General features: G+C 27.7%; 1 protein-coding gene and 1 long non-coding RNA gene across 3 annotated transcripts; both read right to left on the bottom strand.

The window, feature by feature from the left end:
• Positions 1 to 772: 772 nt before the first annotated feature.
• Positions 773 to 4,882, bottom strand: LOC112710707 (uncharacterized). Of its 2 annotated transcripts, none has more exons than XR_011865114.1 (4): positions 4,752 to 4,882; positions 4,353 to 4,453; positions 4,065 to 4,276; positions 773 to 833 (listed from the first exon to the last, which is right to left on the bottom strand). It is a non-coding gene; the product is annotated as an uncharacterized lncRNA (long non-coding RNA). The 2 variants fall into 2 exon arrangements; XR_011865113.1 differs by lacking the exon at positions 773 to 833 and adding an exon at positions 3,824 to 3,933.
• LOC112710708 (uncharacterized) lies at positions 1,319 to 3,120 on the bottom strand. Its single transcript, XM_072201877.1, has 4 exons — positions 2,851 to 3,120; positions 2,408 to 2,675; positions 1,980 to 2,073; positions 1,319 to 1,436 (listed from the first exon to the last, which is right to left on the bottom strand). Exons 1-3 carry the CDS (start codon positions 2,905 to 2,907, stop codon positions 2,060 to 2,062), a joined length of 339 nt encoding a protein of 112 aa, XP_072057978.1. The 5' UTR covers positions 2,908 to 3,120; the 3' UTR covers positions 1,319 to 1,436; positions 1,980 to 2,059.
• Positions 4,883 to 11,959: the final 7,077 nt, after the last annotated feature.

The raw sequence follows: 11,959 nt of genomic DNA, 5'->3' as shown, positions 1-11,959 counted from the left end.
GCACGGCCAGTATTTAGAACATAACCATTCATCAGAAAGCTGTCCCTAAAAAGTGGATTCTGCGTAGTTATCATTGTATGTATAATCAAATCATTTGTTTATTCATTGATCATATAGCACTATTAGTTTACAACCAAGGAAACAATTGCAATAAACACCTTTTTTGTATATATAAAAAGGATTTTGGAAAGCCTTTCAACTTCCCTGAAATTGGTGAGGAAAACCATCCTAACAGCTCTGTGGGCCTGTCAGCAATAAACAAATTGGTGAGCAAAACCATCCCTCAAATTGAATATTATTAGTCAGTAAAATGGTAGTTGGTCACTAAATAAGACAACATATAGCAATTCAACAAGGGCATTATATATGCCAATGTATAAGCTGATAAAGGAGGCAGAGAAACACAAATTAACACTTAAATAAAGCAAATTATAGAGCTATAGAAGATCAAACTAAGTCACAAGAGTAACAAAATAGATAAATGCATCTAAGATGGCCCTAGGCTTGTTTTGCTTGATTGGCCCAAGTACAAAGGCTTGGCAAAGGTGAAGGAACAAAACCTGCAACTTTTTAACTATTGTAGCCATTGCTTCCTCAGAGGCTAGCTTGTAATCCCGGAAAGATGAATCTCCATATGCCTAAGACAGAGAAGAACAAACTAAGATATTTTATCAACTATCATAAGCATGTGCCTGTTAAGTTTCTAACTTTTCCAAACACATTTATGAGCACTCAATAATAACAAGAGTGGCCAAATAAATATAATTAATTACCATATTAGCATCTGGAAGTTCTCTAACAACATCATCAACATTTTCAGCAGTTTGTTTTACCTGATTAACACAGATACATACCAACAATTATCCAATGTAAAATAAAGAGAATTGCAAGAATTAGTTAATGATTAGAAAATAAATAGACCAATAATTGTCCCTCTTTGGCAGTATCATCTGCAATGCAGTTGTGAAGAGGCTCCAATTGTTGGCTACCATCAAGTTGAACACCAATAAAATACTGCACTTCTCCCTGTTAATAAAAACACAATCTTAAAACTGGTTAATTAAATTTAGTATGATTATCTATATGTATGTGCGCGCGCGCGTGCATGTTGTACCTTACCTTCTTATCTCGCATAGGTTGCAAATGAAACAAATTCCAAAACTTCTTACCTAAATTATTGAGTAGAAGTTAAGAATCTTCAGTAGCAAGTAGAATAATAAGATTTAAATTGTTAAATTTGTTATTTTTCTCTGTAGAGTGCAGACTGCAGAGTAATCAAAGGATATAGAAAGAATAAATGTTAATTAAAGAAGCTTATATTAATTGTTACCACTCTTTGATAATTAATGAGCTGCATAGTAATTTCTATTTGGTTGTCAATGGCCTCTCTAATTTTTTTCACTGTAGCTCGATCAGTTTCAGGTCCTTGCAGAAATCTAAAATCAACCAAATAGAATCAAGATTAAAATAAGCATCACTATGATCATAGAAACATTTATACATATAATAATTGAAGCCTGTGGAAAAGTTAGAAACAATTACAATAAACACCTTTTTTATCTCAGCTATATCTATCATATTCCTTTTTAAGTTTCTGTTTATCTCTTATCCTATTCAAAACTGGTGACTTAGAATCTCATCCATATTACTAAGTTTTAGAATTCATTATCATCATTTAACTATCCTTCCTTGTTTTACTCACTCTTTTATCTAACCGTGACACATCGTTCCAAATGTTTTTATAGTGAGATTCTTAATCTTTTCTCAAAGGCGGGAAAAGGATTAATGAGTCTTATCTTTTTTTTTCAGCGTCATAGTTAACTAAATTATTTTGGTAACTCATAAGCGAAAATTTATATTCAAATAAGAGTAATAATAATGACATAGACATTATATTTAAGCATTTTGTTAAAATTAATTTTTATATGTTAAAATATGTATTTACAAGTAAATAGTAAAGTATATTTAGATCATTTTACCTGATATTTGGAACCATTCATCAAAAGTTTCAGCAGAGCTAAAAATTTTAGGCAGAAGAAAATTGAGAAGGGCCCAGAGTTCATGAAGATTGTTCTGCAATCACAAAATAAGAAACCACAGTAAATATCCAACTTGTTAGATGATGCATGTTACGAGGGAAAGTGAACTAGAATAAGAGTTTTAAAAGTTACACCAGTCTACGAACAGATAATGCTGCGGGGAGATACAAAAAATAAACAAAAACACAAAACAGCAGTTCTACCAAGTTAACCCAAATTATGAGTACAAATGCATTGAAAATAAGCTTCTCTTAGCAAGCAACAAATTTCCTGCAAGAATTTATATACAAGACCTAGTTAACTCAAGATACATTAACTATCTTGTTTCCAAAAATCAGCAATTTGGAACAATAAATGAACCACACCACCTTTTGCATCTTCGCTCTCCAAAAGCTTTATAAGAAGGTTCCCACCAACTCGCAACACTCCAGTTTCCGCCAAAGTGGATGGATCATCATGGCTTTGTTCACCTTCCTGATTATCACCACCGTCAGCATAAAATGAAAATGCAGCTCTTCTGCCAATAGCCAAATCCAATGCTCGCATCCCTAGCTCCACTGACAGAGCTGCATCTTTAGTTGTGATTCCAGAAACCAAAGGGCACATGTCCGGAAGTATAACAGAAAACCCTTTTTGCTAAAAAGTCAACAGCCAAAACTTGATTGTATTACATTTATGAATGGTGATTGTTGAGCAAAACCACCACCAAAAATTTGGAACCCTAATTCCATAAAATGTTTGTTCAGCATTTTGCCACAACAAAGTCAGTCCATTTTCTTTTATTTGGTAAGTTTCAAGTAAGAGAGGGTACCTGTGGAGAGCCAAGCACCCGGAGCACAGCCGAGGTCCAGTACGGATGAGCCAGCATTGATGAGCTTATGCTGCTTCTGTATATGTACCAGCTGTTAACTCAAAGTTAGTTAGTTAGTTAGAAGAAGAAGAAGAAATAGAAGTTTCGAGAACCTTGAAGGCAGAGCGAGCAACATAGCCAAGGCGCTGAGCTTCCTTGTAGAAGAAATCGGGTACCCCCCGCCGCCCCTCCCCCCATCTCGATCCCTTTTCAAGGTTCAATGAAACTTGCACATTTTCTTTTTAGGCTAATGTTTAAAAGAATTTAATTTACAAATACATCCACGCCACAGTAAAAATAATTATTTTTTATATTATCTTTAAAAAAAACGAATGTATTACATCTGTTAATGTATTAAATTTCGCCTCTTATCTTCTAATTAGGTGGCCCTGAACCTCGTTTTAGTTTTTACTCTCAAGAAAATAAACCAAACAAAACAAGTGCTAGAATATGACTAAAAAAAGATCAATAATAAAAGGAATCAACAGCACTTTCCTATTTCTTTGCTATGCTGTCATGTTCATTGGACAGTTCTACTTACATTCAAGAAATTTTTGGTTGTAACTGTTCACCTCTTGAAGACCTATTGCTTTGAGAAACAGGATCTCTTGAAGTTATTTTTGGTTGTAACTGTTCACCTCCTCAGCTTGCAATCTGATGCTCGAACTCTTCTACAACCTTGCTTAAAATAAATTTAACCAACTGTTCCATGAAGAGAAAAATATTACTTAGAAGCTTGTAGGCTCAAACGCACTCTCGATAGTACTGAAGTAGTGGAAGACTAGTGATTGGACTATGCTCCAACTCTCTGGTTCTAAATGAGAAGATTGGACTATGCTCCAACTCACTTTGAGCCTTCTCAGATTAAAGGGTTAAAAATTGATTACTAACTCCTTCAATCCTTTTACCATTGCTTCAGAGCTCACAGAAGAAAAGAATTAAAGGGTTAAAAATTGATTAAGTATGTCTTCAAGACTTGGGAGAGACAAGGAGGGCCAGCTTTACCTGGGAACTAATATAATTCAGTGAACCCTGATGAACAAGCTGCAAAATACATAAGCCAACAACACAGAAACCAATACAGATTAAATATTGAACTAAACCTTATTTACCAGAATAACAATTCTGAAACATAAAATAGAACTCTATAAGGGTTATGCAATTGAAATATTAACCTGAGTATTTTGACCCCACCAACTTGATCTCGTCTAACAGATCCATCGCCAGTTCTAGCAGATCCTGAGTATTCCTTCTGTATCAATCGAATCCAATCGATGTAACAGACGTAGTCAAGTCACCAAGAGAACCCCACTGCTCAGCCACCCTTTTATATATTATATTGGAAGTCTAAACCCTCTCCAACATACATATTATGCACTGTCATGCTCTGCAACATTCACAATCTCAATTACTATCAACATAATCTCATAATTAGCATATAATTAGAGACATGAAACCCTAACCTTGAGTAGAGGCATTACAGATCCATCGTTAAGAGTGAAGATATCAGAAATTTAGAAGCAAATTTAGAAGCATAGTGTCAACAAGATCTTGAGCTGTAACACTGAATAACAAGCAAATGATTATCAAACAATGAAAGTTGTAAATAATTATCAAACAAATAGCTCAAATTGAATTACAAATTACTTTAACAAAGCAGAACAGAACATATTCAACATTCGTCCAAGCAAATGATTCAAACGAAAGCTTCGATTGCAGAAAAAATTCATCAAAATCAGAGTAAATCCGCAGATTCAAACGAAGCACAAAAGTAGAGTATGATAAACCTAAAACTGGCACAGAAAAATTGAGCCCTAAGGTTTATCACAAAGAACAGAATCACAAAATTAGGATTTATATACCTGAAATTTGAGATGGTTACAAGAAGAACTGAGAGAGCGAGTTGAGATTAGATGGAAGAGGTTCCAGAGGGAGCAGATGCGATGAGAGCGTCGGTAGAGAGAGCTCTGCGACGAGAGCGGCGGCGGGGGGAATCTCGTAGGACACAAGGGATGACAGAGAGATTGTGCGATGCAAGCAACGGCCACGGCAGAAGAAGCAGAAGTAGCAGCCACGGAGAGAAAAGTAACTCGTGCCAGGGAGAGAGGAAGAAGCTCGTGTTTGATCTATGAATGGAGCTCGAAACACAGTTTGAACGGGGCTGCCACGGAGAGAGAAGAGGGTATAGGTTAGGTCTAAATTAAAATTTTCAGACAGAAAATTTTAAATTACAGACGGATTTTCTGTCTGTAATAATTTAATAGAGGAACGTCTTTATCAAAATATTTTTGCTTCGCATTTCGGACAATCAGCAATAATTTTTCTGTGGACTTATGCGTGTTTTATCTACTTAATTACAAACGAAAAATCCGTCTATAACCATTCCACGGAAAAAAATTAATTTTTCCGACGGAATTATAGACGAATTCTCTTTTTCGTCTGTAATTTATGCTAATCTATTTTTTTATTTTTCGACAAAAAAATCCCTCTGAAATTCTGTCTGTATTTCAGTGGGATAAAATTCGTCAGAAATATCCGTCTGTAATAACTAATTTTCTAGTAGTGACAATATTTGACAATTATTTTAGCATTTAATTGTTATTATGATTATTATTATTATGATAATTATTATAAATGGGTCACCATTAACATAACAACTTGTTAATAATAAAATTATTGCATAATAAATGAGAATTAAAATTGTATCAATATAATTAAAATGATTAAAAATATTTTTAATTGATAATTAGTTTAATAATATATTAAATATTAATTTTATATAATTATAATGAAGATATTTTCTAAATTAGTATAATCATATATTATTCATTAAATGCTAATTGTAATATAATTGTAATATTGTAATATAATTATAATAAAGATATTTTTTAAAATAAATTTAAAAGAGAGAATAGTGCTTTTATTTTGGAGAAAAAATAAATTCATGAGAAATTGATGACACCTCACTTTCATTAATTGATAATGCATTAAATATTGATTTTATATAATTTTAATAAAGATATTTTTCTAAATCAGTATAGTCATGCATTATTCATTAAATGCTAATTCTAATATAATTATAACAAAGATATTTTTCTAAAATAAATTTAGAAGAGAGAACAATGCATTTATTTTGTAGGGAAAATGAATTCATAAATAATTGACACCTCACTTTCATTAGTTAGGAAAAAATCCAGTTTTAGTATATTATAAGTAGATAGAAGTAGATAGATTTCGTGGCTAATAATGCTAGAGAAGACACACACAGTGATCAAGAATAAAAATTGAAGATTTGAAGACTCTTTCATATTTAATGATGTAATTTCTTTATTATGGTGTTAAATTTGTAGTGGTCAAACATTAACCTTTTTAATTTCAAGTTTTTGATATTTTATGAATTTTATGTTTGTATTTTAATTTAGGTATGAATTTTAAGTTTTTATCTTAATTTTGAATATGTAAAAAATAAAATATTATTTATTTTTTATAAGGACGGGTAGGAGAGGGGCGGTCAGGCGGATATCCGCAAGTAAAAATGAAAACGGATAGTAGTAGAGTGAAAAGGAGATAAAACAGGATCGGATAGGATAAAAATCCACTTTTACCCGTCTACTGCCACACCTACTTACAGTTAACCAAAATCAATTAATAAACCATCCATATCTTTAAACAAGTTCAAATTGATTTTTATATTATGATTTTAACTTTTTTATGCCTTCTAATTAATTATTATTTCTACCCCAAAAAAAAGTTCCTTTCGGCATTAAACATATATGGATATTTTGTTGACCCAAAATAAAATTTATTTAATATATTAAAATTGGGTTTTTCTCCATCTAATGAAAGTGAGATGTCAATTTCTCATGAATTCATTTTTTCACTAAAATGAATGTACTATTTTTTTCTATGTTTATTTTAGAAAAATATCTTTATTATAATTATATTATAATTAACATTTAAGTAATAATGCATAATTAAACTAATTTAGTAAAATATCTTTATTTTTAAAAAGCACTATTCTCATGTAATGAAAGCACTATTCTCTCTTCTAAATTTAATTTTATAAAATATTTTTATTATATTTATATTACAATTAGCATTTAATGAATAATGTCTGATTATATTAATTTAGAAAAATATCTTTATTATAATTATATAAAATAATCTACTTAATATAATAAAATTGGATTTTTTCCCAACTAATGAAAATACAGTGTCAATTCCGCATGAATTCATCTTTTTAAATAAAAGCACTATTATCTCTTCTAAATTTATTTTAAAAAATATCTTTATTAGAATTATATTATTATTAGCATAATGAATAACGCATAATTATACTAATTTAGAAAAATATCTTAATTATAATTATATAAAAAATTAAACATAAATTTATAATTCTAATTACCATAAATATGAATTAACATTGATAGTGGTAAAATTGATATTGCAATAATTAATTCCTATAATTATTTTTGTTCCACTAAAGACTATATATAGTGTTTTTTTTGTGGTTCGTGAGTCTAAATCTAAGAATCAAAAATATTTTTTTTTCTAATTTGTTATTTTTCTTTGATTGGGCAATTGTTTCCAAAGAGATTTGTATGTCAAGTTCAAGTCTCATCCCCTCCACGATTTCAACGTTTATTCGAAATATTCAAAGTGGAGCATATAATGAGATTGAATTTTCTCAATTTAGGTTCAGTTTTAGAAAATTTGTGCAACCTTGAAGATGCAATTCAAAGATTATTGGTACTATATTAAAATTTTCAAAGCCATTGAGAAGAATAAAAGTCAATTTAGTTTGACAATTTTAACAAGAAGATGGTCTGAATTTGTACGGATCTAAATGTTCGATCTTATGATGTTATTTCGGTTGGTTGTTACGAGAATGACTCTAATCTATACGTATCTAAGGATTAGAATAGATTATATATTATTTAAATAATTTAGTTCTAATATTGATATTTGATTAAATTAGTTTTACAGAAATTTAAATTGTTGTCTTAATTTATATATTATGACTATTCCTTTTGGATATGTTATTTTTTTAAGTTTGTTTTCTTTCTTGGATATATGTATCACCTTTTTCTTCTTTTTTTTGTATTTCAGATTAGTAATGCAATTATTAAAAGAAACGTAATTTATCAATAGATTAAAATGATTAAAAGTTTAATTATATTATATGGACACAAGATTAATTAATTAAGATCAAGGCGTGAAAATGAAAAAAAAAGTTAATATATATGACTTAAATGTTTATATGTACAACTAATATATATATATATATATATATATATATATATATATATATATAATATTTAGAATTATTTAACAAAATTAATATATACGTATACATAAATAAAGAAATTATTATAATTTATGAAAATTAGACATACAATGACATTAATAATAAAGAATAAAAAATTATTGAATAATTGTAGGATAAAAAAATTTAATCATGATCAAAAAATAATTAATATATATAATTTAAATATATTTACATACTATTAATATATATATATATATATATATATATATATATATATATAAAACTAAATAAAGAAGTATTTAGAATTATTTAACAAAATAAATATATTCTAAAAATAAAAAACTATTAACTAAACAATTGATATATACATATAAAAAAATACGGAAATTAGTATGATTTACGAATATTATTACATGTATGATGATATTAATGGAATAACAAAATTATTGAATGATTGTAAGTTAAAAAAATTATAATAAAAAAATAATTAACATATATGACTTAATATATATGTATACTTAAATAAGGAAAGATTTAAAATTTTATAAACAAAATAAATAAATATATCTCACAAATAAGAAAACTTTTGACTAAACAATCAATATGTACTGGTAGTATAAATAAAAAATCATTAAATAAAAAAATATGTTTTTAATTTTGGAATAAAACGTAAATAATTATAATATAATAATTTGTTTATTTTTTAATATTTATAATTGTTATTTTAATCATAAATTTAGAAAAAAAGTAGATTAATAAAAATAATTAATAACTATATTAGAGTTGATACACTTAATACTAAATTTTTAAAAAATGAATGCATAATATGTTATTTTTTTATTAATCAAATTATTACAATTTAAATTAATTTAAAATTATAATTTCAACTTTATCACATGTATAGTACGAGCTATTGAACAATTTATTATCATATACATGGCATAGGTTATTAAACAATTTCTCATGTGTTTTTTTTTCTCCAAAATAAAAACACTATTTTTACTTATAATTATTATTCTTTATCAATTCTTTCATTTAAATACTAATATTATTTATTAATTTTTTTATTTTTATTTCTCACATTTATTAAAATATCCTTTTCAATATTTTAGGTATTAATTGTTGTTATTTAATTAACTTATTTTAGGTATTTAATTAATAAAATTTTAGATATTAATTTTACCTCAATTACGGTATTAAGACTTTAAATATAATCTCAATTTAATTTTGGATAATATAGAGAACAAATATATATATATATATATATGATATTTTAGGTATTAATTATTATTATTTATTAACTTATTTTAGGTATTTAATTATTAAAATATTAGATATTAATATCCCGTTTACTGTGTTAATATTTTAGACATAATCTCAATTTAATTTTGGACAATGTCAGAAACAAATATATATAATATTAAATTAGAAGAGTAGATTTTAATTTTACATAAAATAATATAATAGATATAGCGTATAAATAAATTTACTTGACAAATATAATTATTCATAGTGTGATATTTTACTACGATAACATATCTTTGTGTATCGACTCCCTATATATATATATTAGCTCATTATTTATCTATTACATGACATTTATTATTATATTTCAAATTTAGAGTTTCCTTAATGAAAATAAAAATAAGGAAACATTCCAAACATAATTACCGCTAATCCTTTTTTCTTTAGTTTTTAAATATATTATTTATTTATTTATTTAGAGTAATAACTAAATTTATTATAACTATACTATAATTATCCTTAAACTATTAATATTATTAGTATATTTTTAAAATTATTGATATATTATTAGTATATATAATAAGCAATAGTAAATTTCTTCTCATGTAATCATTTAAAAAATTTATAATTTTGACATAGTCGTTATTTTTTTTTCTATACTTAATAGTTATTGCTGGCTACAATCCTATCAATAATATCACCTATAGTAGATTATACGAATAGAAAGTATGGAAAATAAAGACAAAAGTTATAAAGCTAAAAAAAGTCTCATTTAAGTTTGACAAGAGTAAGATGTTTATATAGAAATAGTTCTAATAGATGATAAGTTTAGTTGATTTACTTACTAATTTTTTTCAAGTAATGCTAATTTCAATTTATATATAGAGTTTAATTTTGATGCACTGACAATGTAAAATATTTTACACAGTTGTGCAATCACATCCGTTCTTTTGGATGACCATTCACGCGGTCAATGTGAAAGGTATTTATTTTTATTGATGTATCATTACGTAATTAGATGCACGTGTAAAACTACTTTACACTGTCAGTGTATCAAAATTAAATTTTTATAAATATTTGTAGTTCATATTTTAAGTTAATTATATAAGTACACCATTTCATAAGTCAAAGACAATTATTTTTAATAGCTTTATAAATGCTAATAGCTTTTATATTTAATTTATTTTGCAGTATGATAAAATTCATTGTTCAATTAAGAATTATTTGACAAAAATATTTGAGAATGAATTGGTAGAAAGGAAGGTCTATGTCTTCTCAAATTTTGAGATTAAGAAATCAATCAGAATATATCTTCTGACTGTACACACGTCTAAAATATCTTTTAAGAAGGAGTCACGTATAGTACATTGATAAATTGCTATTTTATGGTTTATTTTGTACTAAATTGAGTAGATTTTATCCACTATTCTCACACTTATTCATAGAAATTTTTTGTTTTACATTTTTCTTCCTAATTTCGTGCTATGATTGAAAACATACTTCTTTGGCCTTAAATTTGCTAATTTTAATCATCTCTTATTACCATTTGATACTGTGATATGTTTGCTGAGTGTTTTCAGGGTTTATAGGGTAGGAATGGCTTAGAAAATGGAAATGAAGTATGCAAAAGTGGAAGGAACACAAGATATCAAGTATTTCAGAATCTGGTAGTGATGCGCGTGCATGGGTGACGCGTACGCGTGACAAGTACAGGGGACAAGCGACGCGTATGCTTGGATGACGCGTACGCGTGACCAGGATTTATTTCATCGACGCATACGCGTAGCTGATGCGTACGCGTGACAGAGTGTCACGTGCTGCAGTAAAGCGAATTCACTAGGGGTGATTTTTGGGCTGATTTGGACCCAGTTTCAAGCCCAAAATGAAGATTAGAGGCTGTAAAGTGGAGTATAATGGAGGAATGAATCATTCAGTTTTCATTGATACATTAGTTAAGTTTAGATGTAGTTTTCTATAGAGAGAGGCTCTGTCCTCTCTCTAAGTTTTATGGTTTTTAGGTTTATTTCTTCTCAAATTCAAAATTCTATATTGCTTTAATTTAATTTTCTTCTACTTTATTTATTCTAGTATTTTGGTTTATCTACTTCTCTTGTTGATTTTCGTTTGTTGCCAATTTAGTTTATGAATTCTTCTTGTTTCCTTTAATCCATATTAATGCAATTTATGTTTTCATGTTTATGATTGCTTTCTTTTATTTGTTGTTATTGTTTCCTCTTGCAATTGTTAGTATTAGATCTTGCTATGTCTTGTTAGTTTTCTATATTTTTAGTTTATGCCTTCTAAGTTTTTGATAAAATGCTTGGTTGGATTTTAAATTAGATTTTTATGTTCTTAACTTAGATTGATCAATTAGAGACTCTTTAGTTATCAAAATTCTTTTATTGATTGGTGATTGAAAATTGCTAGTTGGCTTAAACTTCACTAAATCTAGTCTTTGATTAAGACTTGTGAATTTAAGTTGATTTTGCTCACTTGACTTTCTTTCATTGTTAGAGGTAAACTAAGTGAAAGTAAAAGGAAATTACCATCACAATT

This window comes from Arachis hypogaea, chromosome 9 (assembly GCF_003086295.3).
Source record: "Arachis hypogaea cultivar Tifrunner chromosome 9, arahy.Tifrunner.gnm2.J5K5, whole genome shotgun sequence".
Classification (NCBI taxonomy): Eukaryota; Viridiplantae; Streptophyta; class Magnoliopsida; order Fabales; family Fabaceae; genus Arachis; species Arachis hypogaea.
This window is presented reverse-complemented; position numbering and strand designations above follow the sequence as displayed.

Bases quoted from the DNA above. Each gene is read 5' to 3' on its own strand.
- LOC112710708 (XM_072201877.1), bottom strand. From the start codon at position 2,907: ATGCTGGCTCATCCGTACTGGACCTCGGCTGTGCTCCGGGTGCTTGGC. The intron at 2,676-2,850 runs GTACCCTCTCTT...TTGACTTTTTAG, and splicing joins GGGTGCTTGGCTCTCCACAG to CAAAAAGGGTTTTCTGTTAT.